The 22,750-nt window shown below is 39.8% G+C and overlaps 1 protein-coding gene across 3 annotated transcripts; it reads left to right on the forward strand.

Moving 5' to 3' along the window:
- Positions 1 to 798: 798 nt before the first annotated feature.
- aars2 (alanyl-tRNA synthetase 2, mitochondrial (putative)) lies at positions 799 to 22,358 on the forward strand. 3 transcript variants are annotated; one of them, XM_064965385.1, is made up of 23 exons: positions 808 to 843; positions 966 to 1,066; positions 1,494 to 1,682; positions 1,760 to 1,905; positions 2,010 to 2,201; positions 2,894 to 3,038; positions 5,373 to 5,518; positions 9,369 to 9,477; positions 9,557 to 9,595; positions 9,813 to 9,927; positions 10,123 to 10,259; positions 10,990 to 11,134; positions 11,349 to 11,518; positions 11,778 to 11,891; positions 12,635 to 12,775; positions 15,447 to 15,584; positions 15,801 to 15,904; positions 16,275 to 16,383; positions 16,845 to 16,970; positions 17,401 to 17,511; positions 17,759 to 17,842; positions 18,114 to 18,227; positions 21,120 to 22,358. In XM_064965385.1, the coding sequence occupies exons 2-23, from the start codon at positions 1,058 to 1,060 to the stop codon at positions 21,291 to 21,293; spliced, it is 2,757 nt and encodes a 918-aa protein (XP_064821457.1). In that variant the 5' UTR covers positions 808 to 843; positions 966 to 1,057; the 3' UTR covers positions 21,294 to 22,358. The 3 variants fall into 3 exon arrangements, with proteins under 3 accessions (XP_064821455.1, XP_064821456.1, XP_064821457.1); XM_064965383.1 differs by having other exon boundaries at positions 799 to 1,066; XM_064965384.1 differs by having other exon boundaries at positions 799 to 1,066; positions 10,123 to 10,250.
- Positions 22,359 to 22,750: the final 392 nt, after the last annotated feature.

Raw genomic sequence — 22,750 nt, forward strand, 5'->3', positions numbered from 1 at the left:
CGAGTTACAGTACCAGCCTCAGATTGCAGCACAAATAAATGTTTCACAGAGTTAAAGTAACAGACACGTCTCAACATCAACTGTTCAGAGGAGACTGCGTGAATCAGGCCTTCATGGTCGAATTGCTGCAAAGAAACCACTACTAGAGGACACAAATAATAAGAACAGACTTGCTTAGGCCAAGAAACACATTGTGTTCTGTCAGAAAGATAGTTCCTAAACCAATTTACTGCCCCTTCACTGAGACCAATGTTTCTGAGTCTAGCTAGTAACAATTCATGGTCAACTGAATCAAAGGCCTTTGATAAATCCACAAACAGAGTAGCACAATGTTGCTTTTTATCAAGTCCATTAATGATGTCGTTTGCCACTGATGCAGTTGTGGTGCTGTGCCCCGATCTAAAGCCAGACTGCTTCAGTGTCTTTAGATATTGTCAGATGTTACTATGGAATACTGAAGTATAATTACAAGCATTTCATAAGTAGTGAAGGTTTCACACCAACTAAGGGATCATGATACATTAAATGTTAAAAGGGTGGGATTTGTGTCATTTATTGCAATAGTCATCAACTGTAAAGCACAGGAAAGAGTCAGAGAAATTGGATTGGACTGTGACTGAATGAGGGGGGTGGGTTTTGCTTGTTGATGCGTCTGTCTATTTTTGTATTTTATATGATATCGTTTCCCCCTTTTTTCGGCAATGTTTGGTATATTCTCGTTCAACAGCCCGTCCAGCTGGTGGCGGTAATGCCCCATTAACATTTGATGCCAACCGCCGTTAAACTCCACCGAAGAAGAAGAGCTGCCAACATGGCGGCGCACATGAGACGCTTGACACATTGGTACAGAGCAGTGATAAACAATAATTTAACATCACTTTCAAGCGTCAGAGGATATTTATCACGGTCATATTCTCAGGTTCAAACAGACTTTTCGTCTAATCGTGTGCGGCGTATGTTCACAGATTTTTTTCATGAACTCTACCAACACATAATTGTGCCATCCTCCCCTGTTCGTCCGCGCGGAGACCCGAGTCTCCTGTTTGTCAACGCAGGCATGAACCAGGTAAATTGAACAATCATCGGTCGGTTTTCACATGAAGTATTAGCTATATTATTGAATACAGTAGACACTAATTTGATTATTGGCAAGGGGCTATAGCGAAGAAAGCTAGCCTCATGCATGACACTGGAGATTTGACACCTCTGACAGTTCTGTTGCTCTATGGGTGTACAGTCCCGCGTGAACAACAGCATTGAGCGAGTGTAGACAATACATAGGCCTACTAGCTAGCTATTGAAAGGCAATTCCAGTCAAATGCAGATTTGTGTCTTGTTGACTGTCAGTTGATTTTTTTTTGCATAAAAGTGAAAAGATGTGTATACATACCATACCTTAGGCCATGCATCAAATGCCTTCATAGCTTTTTTGGGGTGCTTCAACTTCCCTGGCTCTGAGTTGGAATGATGCCTCTCTTCTCCTCTTCACTTAGTTCAAGCCTATTTTCCTTGGAGCAGCAGACCCACGCAGTGAAATGGCCACATACCGGCGGGTGGTGAATAGTCAGAAGTGTGTCCGGGCTGGGGGTAAACACAATGACCTGGAAGATGTTGGTCGAGATGTCTACCACCACACCTTCTTTGAGATGTTAGGAAACTGGTCCTTTGGCGATTACTTCAAGGTGTGTGACATACATGTAGCTGTGATCTATGATGCCATAGCAGTTTAAAAGGCAGGTTTAAAAGTGTCTCTGTGCAGGAGGAAGCGTGCATCATGGCTTGGCGTCTACTCACAGAGGAATACAGGATTCCTCCAGAACGCCTCTACGTCTCATACTTTGCCGGTGATGCCACCTCTGGTTTGCCAGCAGATGAGGAAACGCGCCACATCTGGCTAAGCATGGGGTATGAAAGCCATAGTTTCCTCTCCGAAGTAATAACAACTTCCTGACTCACTTGTGTTTTGATCCTTTGCCATTCTCTTTTTCGGTTGATGTTTTTGTTTGTAGAGTGCCCTCTGATCATCTCCTGCCATTTGGGATGAAGGACAACTTTTGGGAAATGGGGGAGATTGGCCCCTGTGGCCCCTGCACAGAGATCCACTATGACCACATTGGGGGCCGTAACGCAGCCTCGCTGGTCAATGCAGACAGTCCTGATGTGGTCGAGATTTGGAACCTGGTCTTCATGCAATACAACAGGTGCTATACCTACTACCAGGGGCTAATAGTTTGGTTTTTAATTAACCATATTAAATACTATTTAGAACATGCTGTTTAGAATCAAAACTTTGCAGTAAGCAACAAATATCAACATTCTAGATTCATAGGAATGCATCATCTAATGCACAACTGCGTTGTTTCCCACCGTGTGTACATTTTGGTACAACTCATCCTCATTACTGAATATATATAGTGTACAGTGAATTTATACTAAATGAAAAGCTTAAATTAGTTTGACTTCCTGGCATTTAAAACATAATACATTTTTGTAATGTAACATAGTATAAAACTTTATGTTTTTGCATACCCAATCGAAGTACTATTTAGAATGCAAGTTTGGGTATTCGGACAAGCCCACTTGCGAACTCATTTCGTTTTTATTTCAGCCAAGGTCTCATGTATCAAAGATAAACAAACACAAGCACTTTTGGCACACACAGCTAGCTAGTTAGGAACCATTTCTGCTAATGCTCATGCACTCTAACCTTGGCAGAGGATGTTAGCAAGACGATAGCATCTTTACATTATTATGTGATGAAAATATATTCCATCTGGAGTTCACTCTACTGTGGACTGTTATACTTTTTCCATGACTGAATCAAATTACTAGGGTGGATTGTGTGTCTGTGTTTACAAGCCTATGTCTGACTCCTTGCGTTTGCCTGTTCCAGAGAGGCAGATCACAGCTTACGGTCACTCCCCCAGTTCAGCGTGGACACTGGCATGGGTCTGGAGCGACTGGTGACCGTTCTCCAAGGACAACGCTCCAACTACGACACTGACCTCTTTACCCCTCTGCTGTCTGCTATACAACAGGTAAGTTTAGTTTGTTTTACAGATAATTAGGTACAGTAAGATAGAGGATTGAAGAAAAACATTTAAGAAATTAAACAAAATGCATGTGAAGGAAGAGAAGCAGACATATTTTATTTAACCTTTATTTGATCTGGAAGTCATACTGAGATCAAGGTCTCTTTTACAGACGAGTCCTGAATTCCAGAAATTATAGAAAATACACACATCAAAATCTAAATACAAAATGCAAGCAGAAAGAAAAACACGGCCAAAAAAAACGAACACATTCATGAGTAGTAAGATCCTGAATCAGCTTTGTGAATTGCCCCCAAAGGCACCATAACATAAAATGTAAGAACATTTAGAAGATTGTTCCACAGATAAGGTGCAAGGAAACAACTAAAAGCTGATTTACCTAACTCAGTTTAGACCAAAGGAACTTCCAGAGTTAACCATCCCTGAGACCGGATGTGGTAACTTGTATGTCTAAAGTTTAGTAACGATGTTAGGTACAGTGGGACTTTTTGTAAAAGTTCTTTAAAAATTAAAACATAGCAATGTATTAACCTACTTGACATCAAAGAGGGCCTTTCCAACTTTCTGGTAGAGAATGCAGTGATGAGTACTGAAATTGTAGGGCGTGCTAAAGCGCAGTGCGCTATGATACACTGCATCTAACGGCTTTAATGAAGTGGCGTACATATAGATTATGTCGCCATAGTCTAGGACCGATAAGAACGTCAAATGAATAATCTGCTTTCTGCATTTTTTTTCCCCCCGAGAGGCAGGACCTATTTTTATAGAAGAATCTCATTTTTATTCTCAGCTTCTTAACTAACTCAGTAATATGCTTTTTAAAAGACAGCTTTTCCTCTATCCAGATGCTCAGATATTTGTAAGCACGGACACGATCAATATGGACACCATCCAAAGTACATATGCTTAAATCATCAGACATGTTTTTATGTGCTCTAGAGAAAAACATATACATAGTTTTACTTGCATTCAGTACTAATTCTGGTTAATAAAGTTTTTCTGTAATACAATGAAGGCAGACTGTATTTCAGACCAACCGTGGGGGACAATAGCATACACAACAGTACCATCGGCATACAAGTGCAGGTTACAATTATTTGCAGACAAAGTTGATATTGTTAATGTAAAAAGTACAGGACCCAGAATCGACCCCTGCAGGAAATATCCAGGAAACCTGATTTAACGCCATCTGTAGATATAAATTGAGTTCTATCTGTCTAGAAATTATTATATATTACCAGTCAAAAGTTTGGACACACCTACTCGTTCCAGGGTTTTTCCTTATTTTGACTATTTTATACAATGTAGAATAATAGTGAAGACATCACAACTATGAAATAACACATATGGAATCATGTAGTAACCAAAAAAGTGTTAAACAAATCAAAATATATTTGATATTTGATATTCTTCAAAGTAGCCACCTTTTGCCTTGATGACAGCTTTGCACGCACTTGGCATTCACTCAACCACTAGCTTCACCTGGTGCAGAAGCCAGATGTGGAGGTCCTGGGCTGGCGTGGTTACACGTGATCTGCGGTTGTGAGGCCAGTTGGAAGTACTGCCAAATTCTCTAAAATGACATTGATGGCGACTTATGGTAGAGAAATGATCAATCAATTATATGGCAACAGCTCTGGTGGACATTTCTGCAGTCAGCATGCCAACAGCATACCAATTGCATGCTCCCTCAAAACATCTGTGGCATTGTGTTCTGTGACAAAACTGCACATTTTAGAGTGGACTTTTTTGTCCCCAGCACAAGGTGCACATGTGTAATGATCATGCTGTTTAATCAGCTTCTTGATATGCCACACTTGTCAGGTGGATGGATTTACCTTGGCAAAGCTCACTAACAGGGATATACATACATTTGTGCACCAAATTTGAGAGAAATAAGCTTTTTGTGCATATGGACACTTCTGAGATATTTTATTTCAGTTCATGAAACATTGGACCAACACTTTACATGTTGTGTTTATATTTTTGTTCAGTATAGAATACATTTCAAAGATAAGAAGGATCTTAGCTGAGAATTAATCAAGATTACATTTTTGTCAAGAAAGATAATGAACTAAACCTTTCCTCCATAGGTAAAGAGAAAAGAAAGTTGCTCAATTTGTATCTGATTGTCCAAATTATGTGTCATAATTAATTTCACAATGAACTGCTATGGCTCTGTTGCTCCCACGGGATTAAATGAATGTTCACTGACGTCTATATCTTTCTTACAGGAGAGTATTAGTGCCAAATGATTTGTCTGTTTTGTAGTTTGGTTTGTTTCTTTTTCTCATTTAGTTATCATCTAAATCCATCTAGCGCTCCAATTGCCCTGAGTATAGAGGGAGGACTGGAGAGGCGGATGTGGGCAAAGTGGACATGGCATACCGCGTTGTTGCTGACCACGTGCGCACCCTGTCTGTCTGCATTGCTGACGGAGTCTACCCGGGCATGTCTGGGGCCGAGTGAGTCAAACTGCTGTTAGTCTCTTGCTGCACCATGCTCCGATTATGGCTCATGCACAACAGGCAATCTGAAAAATGCCAGATTTACTCAGCATTTCCACTTCATTGAGGAAGGGAATGATAACACCTAAAGGTATTTAAAAAGAACGGTAGTTAACACTAGAACAGCCTGGCCTTTGAGCCTATAAGTACCCGCTAGAGAAGGTTGAGTGTTACTAGGCATCCCCGGCGTCCCCTTTAACATCAGATGCATATCAACCCGCAAGGTGCCCAAATATAAGCACCAACGGGTGATAAATAGAGCATAAACAGTTGTGAAGCATGAATAAATATTCATGGGAATATATCCATGTAAAAAATATAACAACTGTTATTTGTTTAGATAGAGTCAAGGATATGTTTTGTGTAATTCTACAAAGTTTGAGTGAGAAATATGCTATTGGAATAATATACACTTGGTTGTGTTTATAAAGGCCTTAGGTAACATTAGAATACTAAAAAACAATTATTTCAAAGAACAAAATAGCATTTTCCCTTGTTTAATTTACTCTAGGCTATAAGTTAAAACTAAAAACCACTAGTTCAAGTCCATCACAAATAAGTCCTTTTATAATTTCATTTTGGCAGATTAAAAGAAACATTGTGTAAAATAAGAAAATGTATTTAGAAAAAAACAACAACCGAATATCATATTTTAAGTTTGTTATGTTACTAGTGTTGTGACGTTGTATTGATTGTGACGACTTGCTGTTCATCGAATGATTAACTGTTTATAATTACGTGATTAAATTAATTTTAACATTTACATTTAACATTTAAGTCATTTAGCAGACGCTCTTATCCAGAGCGACTTACAAATTGGTGAATTCACCTTCTGACATCCAGTGGAACAGCCACTTTAATCAGGTCATCATTAACTCAGTAACCTGGGGCACCATGGGAAAGTTTGTATTTATTGAGTTTCCATTTCCCAAATTAACTCAAAGAATATCAATATCGATTTTACAACAATCGCTAATTAATCGATTTCCTCTACAGTCTCATCCTGAACGTCGCATAATCCAGGAATCTGCACAAACCCGAGTCCCACTAAATGAGTCCTTACCACACCAATTGAGATGATTATTTATTTACCAACAAGCTAAACTGATAAAATAAGATATACAAACACACAGTCTAGGCTATTGATTAGAACTTAGTATAATGAAATAGGTCCCTAGCGGGCCAACACAATATGACACACAAAATGTGAATATAGAAAGAGAGAGTGCATGAGAGAAAAGCACACTTGGATACATTTGTAAACTATGTTTACTTTACCCCTAACACCTTGCCCCGAACTGCAGCTCTTATGGGTCAGAATATAATGATGTAATTATCTCCTCGTGGACCGAGTTCCGACTTCTCCTTTGATGGCGACACTTCTGTTGTTACCGGGTGTAAGTCTCTGATTGTCCACACGATGTCAGTGTCCTTTCTCTTAATGGTCTGTTTCCTCGCGCTTGTTCTGTAAGAGGGTCTTCTGAGGACGATCAGCCGTGTCGATGGTTCCAGCGTGGGAATGAAAGCAGTGTAGGCACACGATTCATTGGAGAGAATAACTGGGTGGTCCTGCTTGAATTCACCTTAGATACAGATACAGTTACTCAACCGTAGCATTGATTTTTTTTGTTGAGTTTCTTTTGTCTTCTTCAACCTCGTGTTGCGTTTTGGGGTTGCGACTACTCGGACCTTGGCTGCAGTGCGTGGTTACCTAGTTTGATATGTAAATTCTTAACTCACATGTTTTATACCCTCAGGTCAGAAAGTGGCGTTTCCGTCTTTATGGCAAATTCTCTGGGGCATCACTAGTTACGAGTCAAGGTCTGAATTTGACTCAGATCCAATTTAGACAACTAACTTCACATTTCATCTTTAAAAAAACATTCTCTTTGAAATGGACATTTTCCACACAACGTACAGTACGCAAACATCAGGTACATATTATGAAAACTCTTCAAGTTACAATGTTTTCGTTATAACGTCGTCATTTAACTTTTAATAACATAACAAAAATGACATTCATTTTCATATTCCATCTATCGTCATTACCAACATTTTGGCTGACGAAACATATTGTCCCAAAGTCCATTTATTGCATGTGACTGTTCTGAGGTTATTTCTCCATAGGCCCATCATACATTCCATTCCTCCACACTGAGAGGACAAAGGAATTTTGTCTGCTGCCTTAAGATTTACAATGGGTATGAGGTAAAAATTTAAAAAACCCACCTCCATGTCTCTTGATTTCTCTTGATCTCTCCCCCAGAGAGATGTCTCTGTAGGATTGTGGTCCACAGTAACCTGATCCGAACAGGCCAGTAGAAACTGCAGAATATGCTCTTTCTTATATAAATCAAAATGTTTTACCTGCATGTGACTGATGGAGGATTTGATAAAGTGATGCTCCTTGCCATGCGTCTGTCAATCACAAGATGTGCCTATCTCTTCATGTACAATTTGACAACTGATAGTATTGTCACTCATCAGACTATTGTCAATTGAATCTTGTCTATAGGCTTACTGTTATCATGTGTTAAATGAGTTTCGGTATAGTTTCTGTAGTTTCGGTGGGCAGGCTGAGTGGCATCATTTATTTTCCCTCACTCATCAACTTGGTTAGAGTCAAGGATATGTTTAGCATTATTCTGAAGGCCTGCTGCAACACGTAGCATGTTATCATTTCCCTTACAATAAATGTGATTCACAATAGATTTCTAGTTAATCAAATGTAAAAGAGAATGGTATCAACCCACAAGGTGCACGGGGACATTTTAACATGAGCGCCAACACTGATAAATAGACATAATACAAACTCATCATTACACTATTGTTGTTCTAAATTAACTCAACTATGTAACCCTCCTTATCATTCAATTAGGACTATTTTAAATTTGACCTTGGAGTAATGTGCGCAGTTATTACCCATTCATCCGTTTGTCATTCAGTGGGCTGGCATCGTTTGCTTTCCTTCGCTCATCAACTCAGATAGTCAAGGATATGTTTTGCCTTATTCTGAAAGGCCTACTGCAACACATAGCGTGTTTTTGTTTTCCCTTACAATAAGTTTGAATAATTATAGTAAATAGTAAATATAAATAAAGTCATAAATAAAGTAAAATAAAACATTCCCATAGCAGCGTATTTTTACAAAGTAAAACTTCAAAGAGAATGATATCAACCCATAAGGCACCGTCAAATTATTTGCCTTAAACATGAGCGCCAACGCTGATGAATAGGCATAACACAAACTCATCATTACAGTATTGTCTTTGTAATTTAAATCAACCTCTTCACCCTAATTATCATTCAGTTTGGCCTAATTTAAATTCCATTGTGAAGTAAGGTGAACAATTATTGCCCATTCATCCATTTGTCATTCATTCAGTGTGTTGAGAGAGAGAGAGACACGTCAGTGCCTGGCTGTGTACCAACGTCCTACAGCGCATTGTTTCGGCGGGTTAAGTTGGGAATAGGTGTGAATAAAACAGTCTCTAAATAAAATTCTCTAAAGGCTGTTTCTGATGTCAAAATTCGGACAAATGACCAATGTAAAATACACATATTTAGGATAAGTCAGGGGAGGAGCAGGACTTACTTTTTCCGAGAGTAATATTTCAATCTAAAATTAACATATCTCAATCCCAAAGATTGAGAAAGAAGATTGAAATGGTCAAATTTGTTTGGGATTGAGACATATAGCTGAATCTACAAAATAGACTGTGGGAGGTCTGAACACATCTGACAATTGTAATTTTCATTCTCTTTCAATTATTGTGTTTGTGCGTGCGTCTGTGTGTGCCTGCTGCAGATTGGTTTTGCGCCGTATCCTCCGGCGAGCTGTGAGGTTCAGCACTGAGGTACTGCAGGCCCCTGAGGGAGCGCTGGCAAGCCTGGTACCCACAGTTGCCCACATCCTGGTGAGTTGGGCTGTGATATCAGACTTGTGACCTTTGTCATCATGGTCTTGATCCTCTATCATCCACATCTTTTCTACAGGGTGATGCTTATCCCGAACTGCATAAAGAGTCAGATAGGGTAAGTTAATTACCATGAAATGAGAGAAATAACATCAACAACACGTTTAATGACGGTTATACACCAGGAAGTAAAGTTCTTGCAAATAAAATAAAGTCTTGCATATACAAACTTCCGGACATTTCGTACACAGCCATTCACTTGACACACTTTCTCAGATGAGGGGCAAGGAAGGTATAGTGATAAACTACTAAGATCTATTTGATTTATTCTTCAGATCATGGATATAATCAATGAAAACGAGGCCCAATTCCTGTCCTCTCTGAAGCAGGGGCGCAGAGTGATTGACAGGACACTCCAGCGATTGGAGAACAATGACACTCTATTCCCAGGTCAGCTTCAGTACTAGGATACAGTACTGGGATAGGGTATGGTTTGTAATAGGGTATTTGTGGTATACATTTTTGGGCCAATTTATTTCAGTAGTCAATCCTTTGTGTGTGTGTGTGTGTGTGTGTGTGTGTGTGTGTGTGTGTGTGTGTGTGTGTGTGTGTGTGTGTGTGTGTGTGTGTGTGCTTATCTCCTAGTGCCTGTGGCCTGGTCTCTGCATCGTAATCTGGGCTTTCCTCTGGATCTCATTGTACTAATGCTGGAGGAGCAGGGCTTGAGTGTTGACCAACGGGCCCTTGATGTGTTGGCCATTGAAAATGAAAATGTAACTACAGTCAGTGCTTTTCCTCTCCTTTTCTATACATGAAGCCAGTATTGCTAGTCTAATCTAGTTTAATGAAGCTGCATAGCAAAATACTAAAAAGTAAATGTCCAATGTTTCCAGATTTCTATGAAATATCACATGTAATTAATTACCCTGAGTGAAATAGTTTCCCTTACAAAAATTGGTAATGAAGTATTTCTGTGTTTGAATGGCGGGGACATACCCCAACAACAGTATGGTGGGCGTATAACGGTCATTAAAAAATATTCATGTGAGGAGACCGCTGATTCATGAGCCAACATGACTTCATGTGCTATGAGGATATTGCAAGCATTTTTGAAACGGCCTGTTTGAGATTCACCTTTGAGGTGGAGTTCTTGTGTCTTTTCTCTAATTTATGCTTTGGCCACACATAGGACGAGTCAAAAACAATATTTGGGTATGAGTTGAATGTGAGATTTTCACTGGACAGTTGCTTCAAACATTACACTTTTATGATTTTTATCATACATTATTTTGTTCCTTTACTGAACACTGAATTATTTAATGAGTACTACATTTTACATTAAAAGCTTGAATTAATTCTTAATAAAAAATGATTTATGGTTTTAAACTATTTAAACTAAATGAGGCCGTCCAGCTTTTTCCGCAACATTTGCAGATAAGTATCTTTTCAGTATCTTTTTACTGAAAATGATCCACCCCATTCCGTGGCTGTCTCTCCTCTCCCCACCACCAGCTTAGGTGTCAGGTGCAGACCTCTGTTGGGGATACGCTGGTCCATCTGGATCTGCACAGCCTAGCCCAGCTGCAGAGTGGAGAAGTTCCCCACACAGACGACTCCCCCAAGTACCACTACAGCTTGGCACAGGATGGCAAATATGGTATAGATGAGTTCTCGAGATTATATACAACATGCTCACTCACAATTACAGTAATTAGTCTAAAACGGTTGGGTGCTGGATCCTCGCTAGTAAAATCCTTAGAGAATGAGTTAGACAGCACTCCAAAGGATAATCTTCAGTCAATATATTATATTCAGGTCAAATTGCTGTCCAATTTATTCTCTCTGAAAGGAGCCCTGTGTCTTTTCTCCAGTGTTCCAGCCCTGCCATGCTACCGTGCAGGCCCTGTACTGTGGACAGACTCTTGTCTCGGAGGTGGCCGGGGGCCAGAGGTGTGGTGTGGTGCTTGACCGGACCTGTTTCTATGCAGAGCAAGGGGGGCAGTCCCATGACCAGGGCTACTTCATCAGAGATGGACTGCCGGTCAGCATGAGCTACACCTTTTTTAGGACACCATGTTTAAGTACACTGTGTCACAATGTGTGTCTGTGAGCTGCTTGTTAGGGATGTACCTGAAAATGTGGGGTCCATACATTGAATGTTTCTGATGTCAACTTTCCTGCATATGAATGTCCTATCCCTCAGCAACATTTTTACTAAGCTATTGAAACTACATTCATTGAATCATTCCATTCATAGTATATTTACTAGCCTAGTTGGGATGGTGTGTGTGTTCCCTCAGGATGTCCTGTACCCTGTTGAGGCTGTGCAGCTTGCTGGGGGATATGTGGTTCATCAGGTCACCGCTGCTGAGGTACTGAGAAAAGGGGACCAGGTCCAGCTCTACCTGGATGAGGTATAGCATTTTCTACAGGTTGACTCTTAGCGTACACAATGGACCTTATGTTTACTGTTTTTTTGTTTCTTCCTTTCAATTAAGCCCTAGACAACCATGTGTGGGGAGTTCCTTACTAATTAGTGACCTTAATTCATAAATCTAGTACAAGGGAGGAGCGAAAACCCGCATACACTCGGCCCTTTGAGGAATGTGTTTGACACATGCCATAGACAAACGCAGTATAGCTTATAAAATAAATATTTATTCATTAGGCTTCTGCAACAAATTAACTGTGGATGTGTGTGTTATTTGTGAGATGTGCTCTTTAAAGCTATTTGTGAGATGTGCTCTTTAAAGCTATTTGTGAGATGTGCTCTTTAAAGCTATTTATGAGATGTGCTCTTTAAAGCTATTGGGGCAAAAACTGGTTGAATCAACGTTGTTTTCCACATCATTTCAACCAAAAAATACAATGTGAGGATGTTGATTCAACGTGGGAAACTGATTGGATTTACAAAGTCATAAACGTATGGGAATTTTGTATTTTTTTCACCCAACTTTTAACCTAAATCCAATGACAAGGGGACATTTTTGGTTGATTTCACGTTGAATTCACATCAAAACTAGACGTTGAACTGAAGTCTGTGCCCAGTGGGATGTTTGTGACGTATACTTTGTCATAAATATGTTTATGTTATATGGCATATTACATGTCATAATTTAATTTGCTAATAAGAAAATTAATGTTTATTCACATCCAGCCACAGAGACTAGCCTGCATGGTCAAGCACACCGCCACACACGTCCTCAACTTCGCCCTCCGTCAGCTGCTGGGTTCTTCTGTGGAGCAAAGAGGCAGTCATGTCGCTGCAGACCGCCTACGCTTTGACTTCAGCGTCAAGGTATACAGTATGATCCAAGAATTTCATCATCTGTCGTTGTCCAACAATTCAATTATATACATTTTCAATAACTTTATTTTGATTTATTGTTACTATTTCATCCTTCCACGAGATATAGTCCCAACACAAATCTAGGGTTGCTACCCAAGCCAGCTGGTCGTTCGTTCTATTGATTCGGTTGCCAGAGACGCGACCCAGTCATTAAGTCTTTTTGTTCTAAAACTATGGACTTGACCCAGTTGTTTGTTCTAAATGTTCTGTTGCCATGATGGCTGGCAACATTCTTATCCCTTTCATGCTAGCTAGCCTACTTTGGCTAACACAATGGTGCCAGAATAATAGCAAAGTAGCTGCATCTTCTTATGTTTAAGCTGTTTTCTAGTTATTTTTTTTCGGGGGAGGAATACATCCATAACAATGATGTGCAATTTTACCTGTAGAACATTTACACTCTTGCCAGGCCACTGTTCAGAAGAGATAGCCAACTACATAGCTAACACAATCACTTCGAACTGAAATTGGAATGACAGTAAAATATCTGCATCTCGTGTTTTTTATTGACATTTCTTTGTATACAGTATATCCATAAAAACTATGCTGATTTATGATTTCGACTGGCTGAGAAAAGCTGCCAGCAGGTCTGTCTCGTCCCGACTCCTGACACGTTCATTACCATAGGACAGCTAGAGATCGAATTTCAATATTGAAACGATGTTGCAAATGTCGGAGAGGCAGATTATTACTAATCTCCCTTGTTGAAAACCGAATGTTATTCTAAATAAAATAGGAGATAATGTCTAGATGCTTTGTACAGTACAGTGCCTTTGGAAAGTGTTCAGATCCCTTGACTCTTTCAAAATTTTGTTACGTTTCAGCCTTATTCTAAAATGTATATATTTTTTAAATCCTCAGCAATCTACGCACAATACCCCATAATGACAAAGCGAAAACAAGTTTTTAGATATTTTAGCAAATGTATTATATATCAAAAGTAGAAATACCTTTTTACATAAGAATTCAGAAGCTTTGCTATGACACTCTAAATTGAGCTCAGGTGCATCTTGTTTCCATTGATCATCCTTGAGATGTTTCAACAACTTGATTGGAGTCCACCTGTGGTAAAATCAATTGATTGGACATGATTTGGAAAGGCACACACCTGTCTATGAGGTCCCACAGTTGACTGTGCATGTCAGAGCAAAAACCAAGCCACGAGGTCAAAGGAATTGTCCGTAAAGCTCCAAGACAGGATTGTGTCAAGGCACAGATCTGGGGAAGGGTATGAAAAAATGTCTGTAGCATTTAAGGTCCCTTAAGAACACAGTGGCCTCCATCATTCTTAAATAGGAGAAGTTTGGAACCATCAAGACTCTTCCTAGAGCTGGCCACCCGGCCAAACTGAGCAATCGGGGGAGAATGGCCTTGGTCAGGGAGGTGACCAAGATCCCGATGGTCACTCTGACAGAGCTCCAGGAGTGGCTTCGTGACAAGTCTCTGAATGTCCTTGGCCCAGCCAGAGCCCAGACATGAACCTGATCGATCTCTTGAGAGACCTGAAAACATGGTGCAGCAACTTTCCCCATGCAACCTGACAGAGCTTGAGAGGATCTGCGATGAAGAATGGGAGAATCTCCCCAAATACAAGTGTACCAAGCTTGTAGCATCAGACCCAAAAAGACTTGAGGCTGTAATTGCTGCCAAAGGTGCTTCAACAAAGTACTGAGTAAAGGATCTGAATACTTATGTAAGTGTGATATTTTAGTTTTTTATTTAAAAAAAATCTGAAACAAACTATAAAATCCTGTTTTTGCTTTGTCATTATGGGGTTGTGTGTAGATTGCTGAAAAAAACAACAATTTAATAAATTTTAGAATAAGGCTGTAACCTAACAAAATGTGGAAAAGGTCAACGGGTCTGAATACTTTCCGAAGGCACTGTAGATCTAGTATATACTGTACATTGCCTGGCTGAGTTGATGAGACAGTGCTTTGTGTAGTCAGATGGAACAGAGTAAATAGGCATTTCATCATAGATTTAGCCTGTGGTAACTTGTGGGATAGACACCGGCTGGAATGCGGTTTTAACCAATTATTATCTAGGATTAGACCCACACGTTGTATAATAACACTGTAATAATAATAATATATTGAATATATAAGGCCCCTGTAGCCTATTTTTATAAACATGGATGACTTAAATGTTGTTTTATAAAAACACAAAAAAAAAACAATAACCAAGCCAATTAAGTATTTTAATTTAATTGATTGTTTGCTGTTGTCCTGCTGCTCTTACATCCTTCACTATATGCATAATGGTCCCGACATTTCAACAATACTGTTGATTCAAGGAAATCATAAGAGAAAGTAAAAATTATTGTAAATTGGTCTCCATGTTTAAGCTAGTAGGGTTTTAATGCCGACAGTCCCAGAATTCCAAAAAACATTCTGATACATAAAAAATAAAATACATTGTGAAACCCAAACGTATTCTGTGGAATTCTTCCAAACGCACCAGAGAACAGCACCAGGGTAACAAATTTCATGTGACTACGCCCTTAGAGTAATGAATAATGTGAAGTTATATGCATTGCCAAAGTCCAGTAGATAATCAAAAAAACTCACTTTTGTATAGATGTAATAATAATCATTGATTTTTGGTGTTCACTCTGTAGGGCTCATTGAGTATTCCCCAGCTCCAGGAGATTGAGAGGAGCATCCACAACATTATCACAGAGAATAATGTGGTGTACATAGAAGAGGTTCCCCTGGCCCGGGCTAAAGACATCCCAGGTCTAAGGACTGTGGATGAGGTAACTGTGTGTTGATTCGGGAACGCTCCTACCCAGATTAAAAGGAATAATGTTGATAATAACTGTGTTTTGTAAAGTGTTCAATTCTCTTAGCAACATAATACATTAACAAGGTATAAGTGTCAACCCAATGGTTGCAATTTGTAAGTGCAAGATATTCTGCATAATAGTGTATTGGCATTGGAGGATTCCCGAATCCTCTGTAATTCTTCCTAGGTGTACCCTGATCCGGTGAGAGTGGTGTCCGTGGCAGTTCCCGTAGCAGACCTGTACGATTCTCAGACGGACAGATGGACGTCAGTGGAGCTCTGCTGTGGGACGTAAGTTGTCTGTCTGTCTCTCTCACTCAATCACTCTTTCTCCCTCTCTATGATAGATTCAAAAGGCATTTTTAAATGTAGGACTTAACATTACTTGTTATTTACCATAAGATATTACGAAATGACAATATGCACTGTCTCACCTTTCGGCATGTGAGGCTGTGGCAAATGGTTCAATATACTGTAAAAGAGCCAAAATGAGAAGAGACAGTAGAATGTATACGTTTTATCGTGGGTTAAGGTTAGAAACGGTTCATATATTTGGAGGAGTAGATTTGAGAATTCCTATAGTTGTGAACAATGCTAAATATTATATGTTCATTGGCTGTTTCTAAAGGGCTACGAGACCAAGCGTTTTTCTCTTTTTCAGGCATTTACTGACGACCGGGGAGATCGGGGATTTGGTTATAATTTCCGAGAGGCAGATGGTTAAAGGGATCAGCCGTATCGTGGCAGTCACTGGAGACGACGCCAGAGAGGTGTGTTATATAAAAGCAAGAAGGCATAAAACTAAATAGGTCGTGACTTATTGTGAATATGCCAGAGGTGCATAGTAGCGGACTATATAATCACGTCACTTTATCCCAAATATTCTCATGTTTTACAACACCAGTTAGTCCCTCGCTCAAGACTTTGTGTTGCTGATTCAGTATTAATTTTGTACATTTTCCTATTTAGGACGTCATGTATCACTGATCTTTTAAAAAACACTCCATGATCAAATATGCATCGGATTGTTGGAGGCATGGGCTTGTGGGAGTTTCCACAATATTTCTTAAACCAGTTCTTTCCTTTCAAATTAGTGAAGGGGAGTGAATAAGTGCACACTTTGGAGGAAGGAGAGATAATTGGGACGTAGCCCAAGTTGAGTTTTACAGAATCACAAGTAGCTTTCAACGAGATTCATTCTGATATTTATCGTTGTTTTGTTGGTTCACAGGCTCGAGAGGCGGGTCAGGTCCTGACCCAGGAAGTGGAGTCTTTGTCAGCACGTCTTGCAACGGTCGCCAGCCCCTCCCTCGCAGATGCCAACCGGCTGGCCAAAGAAGTGGGCATACTGACAGATGTATGTATGCTTTTCCACTCCCTCCCTACTGACCTAACTGATGGTCATTAGACAGACCATATTGAAAATGCTCCAAAGGGCAATTTCAGACAGTATTAAATTATTGCCTAAGTGTTTGAATAGCTGAGAACATGGGACCTGCATTTTTTTTAATTTTAGTTATTGACATAGCCTTGTTCTGTTCAATGTTCTCCACCTATATAGTACTCTAAATACCCCAATTCATGTTGTTAAGTTCAAAAGAATACAAGATAAAAACTCCTTACACCATTCAAACCAATGATGGTTCGAAACTTTAAAGGTAATTTACTCAGAATCATCTTTTTGCAGATATCACCTTATAGTCCCAAGCTACCACATTACTTTAAATAGTTAGAATTAAATGCGAATATGACACAAATGCTTAGGCCTTATTTGTGTTTTGTCCCAGGCAGTGGATTGCACTCCCATACCACAGTGGAAGCGGAGGGAGCTTCAAACTCGACTCAAAGGTCTACAGAGGACAACCAACACAAGCATAAGAAAACTGGAGACCAAAGAGGTATCACAAGCACACAATCCCATTGTCCTTTCAAACGTGTTATATCCCCCACAATAACTATTTCATGTGACAAGTAAAAATACATGAACATGATCAAACTTTTTGTATGCAGGAAGACACATGAGTCACAACAGCATTATAAAACAATCACAATAGTTAATGCATGATAAATACTGCATGATAAAACATTATACTATTGTACTTTTAACTACTTTCTCTTTCTTACTTACTTTTGTTCCATTTTCAGGCTGCTGTGAAAGCCCAATCACTATTCATAAAGAATAGCAACAAGAATATTGTAGTGGACACTGTGGACACAGACTCTATATCAGTATGTTTTTCATCTGAATTTCTGATGAGGCTCAGTAGTTGTTTAACATCGACAATTAGATCATTTTGCCCCATACAAAACTAATGCATCAGTATTCACAGCGAGTGAGTTACTGTATTTTATCAATCACTTTCAATGCAACCATTGTTTTTTTGGAAACACCTTAGATTCTAATGATGTACTTAAAGTGGGATCTAATGATGAACTTACTGTTACTAAGGCTCTGGGAAACTGAGCCTCGATGTAGTTGATCCCATTGCTCTCATTGTAGGTGCTGATGAAGACAGTGAACCAATACAGTGACAGAGCCCCAGGGACCCTGATCATGCTACTCTCCCACCAGCAGCCATCAGGGAAGGTCCTGTGTGCGTGCCAAGTGCCCAAGGTATAGGGTCTAGCTCTTACATCACTGTATTTACTGATATGGCATTTTCTTTCAATAGGTCAAGGGTGGGGGGGACTAAATACATAAAGTGCTTTCATTTCTTAATGGTAAAAAAAAGATAGGGGAGAGTGGGGTAAGTTGTGCCAAAGGGTTAGTTGAACAACCCCTTGTTTCTAGGAAACCATACACAAAATTAATAGTGTGACCAAATATTTAGGGAGAGGTCATTATTATTATATATTATTATTATATTATTTCATGGAGTCTGTGAAGGAAGAAAACACATGGGAAAAGTAGTAAGCAAGTTTGGTCCAAAAAGCTGAATTTCAACAAAGTCAAATTGATTTGTTTTATAGGTTTCATGATTATTTTATCTAAACCAAAGTAGATTGTTTTAAGACTGTTTTGTACATCAGTTGGTGTCTCTATAAGCTGTAATATGAGGTCCTAACTCTAGCATGAAAGTGCATCCTTGTAGCTCTATGGGCTAATATAGTCAAAATGATTGCTTTGTGGGTAATTGATCTAATGGCTAATCAATATACAGTGGGGCAAAAAGTATTTAGTCAGCCACCAATTGTGCAAGTTCCCCCACTTAAAAAGATGAGAGAGGCCTGTAATTTTCATCATGGGTACACTTCAACTATGACAGACAAAATGAGAAAAAAAATCCAGAAAATCACATTGTAGGATTTTTAATGAAATTACATTTCATAAGTATTCAGACCCTTTACTCGGTACTTTGTTGAAGCACCTTTGGCAGCGAATACAGCCTTGAGTCTTCTTGGGTATGACGTTACAAACGTGGCACACCTGTATTTGGCGAGTTTGTCAGATTCTTCTCCGGAGATCCTCTCTAGCTCTGTCAGGTTGGATGGGGAGCATTGCTTCACAGCTATTTTCAGGTCTCTCCAGAGACGTTCGATCGGATTCAAGTCCTAGCTCTGGCTAGGCGACTCAAGGACATTCAGAGACTTGTCCCGAAGCCACTACTGCGTTGTCTTGGCTGTGTGCTTAGGGTCATTGTCCTGTTGGAAGGTGAACCTTCGCCCCAGGCTGAGCTTCTGAGTGATCTGGGGCAGGTTTTCATCAAGGATCTCTGTACTTTGCTCTGTTCATCTTTCCCTTGAGACTGACTAGTCTCCCAGTCCCTGCCGCTAAAAAACATCCCACAGCATTATGCTGCCACCACCATGCTTCACCGTAGGGATGGTGCCAGGTTTCTTCCATACGTGACGCTTTGAATTCAGGCCAAAGAGTTCAATCTTGGTTTCATCAGACCAGAGAATCTTGTTTCTCATGGTCTGAGAGCCCTTTAGGTGCCTTTTGGCAAACTCCAAGCGGGCAGTCATGTGCTTTTTACTGAGGAGTGGCTTCCGTATGGCCACTCTACCATAAAGACCTGATTGGTAGAGTGCTGCAGAGATGGTTGTCCTTCTGGAAGATTCTCCCATCGCCACAGAGGAACTCTGGAGCTCTGTCAAAGTCACCATCGGGTTCTTGGTCACATCCTTGACCAAGGCCCTTCTCCCCCGATTGCTCAGATTGACCGGGCGGCCAGCTCTCGGAAGAGTCTTGGTGGTTCCAAACTTCTTCCATTTAAAAATGATGGAGGCCAGTGTGTTCTTGGGGGCCTTCAATGCTGCAGGAATGTTTTGGTACTCTTCCCCAGATCTGTGCCTCGACACAATCCTGTCTCGGAGCTCTACGGACAATTCCTTCAACCTCATGGCTTGGTTTTTGCTGACACACATCGTCAACTGTGGGACCTTATATAGACAGGTGTGTGCCTTTCCAAATCATGTCCAATCAATTGAATTTACCACAGGTGAACTGAACTCCAATCTAGTTGTATAAACATCTCAAGGAGGATCAATGGAAACAGGATGCCCCTAGGCACAATTTCAAGTCTCCAAGCAAAGGGTCTGAATACTTATGTAAATAAGGTATTTATTTATTTTTGCTAAAATAAAGAAACAAACTGTTTTTGCTTTATCTTTATGGGGCATTGTGTTTAGATTGATGAGGAAAATAAATAGTTTAATCCATTTTAGAACAGGGCTGTAGCGTAACAAAATGTGGAAAAGTCAAGGGGTCTGAATACTTTTCCAAATGCATTGTAGGTGAGAGTGGGGTATGTTGAGACATTATTTACATTCAAGATCACTATATCAAAGGAAATATACTATTCTTTCTAACATAGAAATCTACAAATATTTCAGGATGTTGTTCATCCCTGAAAACAATCAGAATTCATGTGAACATAACAGTTTTGAAAACATAGTTGTCCAAAAAAAGTGGTCTCTCGGCACAACTTACCTTGATTATGGGATAAATTGAGCATAGGGACACATTTCTAAAACTTTGCACTGTTAACATAGACTCAGGTCCTGGTGGAACCTCATATCCCAGCGATAATGCCCTGCATTACACCTGGGAAGAAAATACTTAAATTGTGGCCTAGAGGGGGGCGAATCCAACTGAGGAAGGCATTTCTCATCATTTGAACTTGAATCACACGAACGCGAGCTGTCTTCAAAATACTATGCTTATTATGCAAAAAAAAAACTGCCAAAATGTAATCATAATTTGAGGTATAGTGGGGCAATAGATTTGTTTGTCATAGAATGAGGCTGTAACATGACAAAATGTGGAAAATGTCAAGGGGTCTGAATACTTTCTGAATGCACCTTATGAAAATAATCTCGAATAATATTTTTATTTTTTACTGTCACCTTATATGAAACATTTGATCTCATCCAAAAATGCTGCAGTATAGAACCAAATTAAAACATGTAGCTTCACTGTCCAAATACATGTGTATATTCACACACTCTTTGTTCTCTCTCTCCATCACATCAACACTCACTCCTGATCTTTGTCTCTCCATAGGGCTTTAGTGCTCTCTCTGCCAGTGACTGGGCCCTGACAGTGTGTGCCCGCCTGGGAGGGAACGCAGGTGGCTCTGCCACTGTGGCAAAGGGCACAGGGAGTGGGGCCAACCTCACTGAGGCACTCAGGTGTGCTGAAGAGTATGCACAGGACAAGACCCAAAACGGATGCTAAGTACACACGTCCAGGGATCACAAGCCCATATTTACCATAGGGTGTAGGCAAAATACACCGCTGTTCAATGGAAAATTTCTCCAGCTGCCACATGGCTGGTTGATGACAAAAGTACATATTACAGCATACTACAGGTTGGAAGAACCTACCATTTTGAGGGGGGGGTGACTGTGAGAAGTTCAGTTCGGGTGACTTTTAAAAGGACAGCCTATTGAAATGAAATGATACTGACATCTAAGATATAGTTTCCCCTGTTGTAGCATAGCAGCTATAAATAAATAGACTGAGGGTTACCCATCTGCATTCACCCCATTGGGCTAATCATTAGCTAGATCACAAACTCTAAACATTATCTTGTTGCTAGTTAGCAACATATTGATGATTTGAATGTCCCACTGGCACTCATTCAATGATCATGTACTGTGAATACCACCTGCCCCATGGTACGTTTAGCCCTGGTCTTTCCTATGCATTCAACACCATTGGCAAGTGTCAACAGGCATAAACCATGCCACTGCTAAAAACTCTGGTTCTAAAATGGTGCCGTTCACAAATTTTGGGGATTTGAGAAATACGTTGAGTAAAATTAGAACGCTCTGTGATCCTCCTCTTTAAACAGTGGCCATCAAAACTGATTTCAAATTTGTGTTTTCCAGCGACTACATTAAGAATGTTGTAGGCCACAATGACTTGGCATGCATGTTTTTCTCCACTGCATTTTTGAAAGCACTTTGAGAGGGATTTTCTTTTCTCTCATAGAATGCGACGGCCCAATTTAACCCCTGCTCCTATTTATTATGGATGCAAGTGTCTGGAATTTCTGTCAGGACTCAGTATGTACATGTATGTGTATGATAAGCATTATGAATAGGTAGTCAAGACAGTGTTTGGAGATTTGTATTGTGCTTCTGTCCTAAGATTGTGGAGAATAAGGAAAGTCTAGTTTGTCCTGCGATGTACTGAATGCCAGCCTTGTAATAATTAACCATTTATGAGTGTAAGGATTATGCATATTCCAGTTGTCTACTTTCTTTGTTTTAGAAGGAATAAAGACATTTGAGGTCATTTAGTATTGTACAATTTTCACTAGTTATTCACTTGATAACCTTGAGTAACTCAAAGCTCACATTTTTACAATAGGTATAATTGTTTATTTAAATCGTTAAGGCATCATGGCAGTGTTATTGAATCCTAAATTGTTGTACGACAGTTACACTTTTTTTTGGTAATTCTCTTGTGCTGTAAAATGACAGAAACCCATCTCCAAAACTCCACATACATTGAATTCATATACTAGATGGATATTCTCATGTGTAAAGCCTGTGTCTATGTATGCTGATGACTCAACATACACGTTGGTTATCGTAGAAAGTGCAATCACTGCAAAGCTAAACAAAGAGCTGCAGACAGTTCTAGAATGGGTGGCAAGTAATAAGCTAGTACTAAATATTTCAAAA

This window comes from Oncorhynchus masou, chromosome 5 (assembly GCF_036934945.1).
Source record: "Oncorhynchus masou masou isolate Uvic2021 chromosome 5, UVic_Omas_1.1, whole genome shotgun sequence".
Classification (NCBI taxonomy): domain Eukaryota; kingdom Metazoa; phylum Chordata; class Actinopteri; order Salmoniformes; family Salmonidae; genus Oncorhynchus; species Oncorhynchus masou.

Coding starts and splice junctions, on each gene's coding strand:
- aars2 (XM_064965383.1), top strand. CDS start 812: ATGGCGGCGCACATGAGACGCTTGACACATTGGTACAGAGCAGTGATA. Junction 15,585..15,800: donor GTCTAAGGACTGTGGATGAG/GTAACTGTGTGT, acceptor AATTCTTCCTAG/GTGTACCCTGATCCGGTGAG. Junction 16,384..16,844: donor CTGGAGACGACGCCAGAGAG/GTGTGTTATATA, acceptor GTTGGTTCACAG/GCTCGAGAGGCGGGTCAGGT.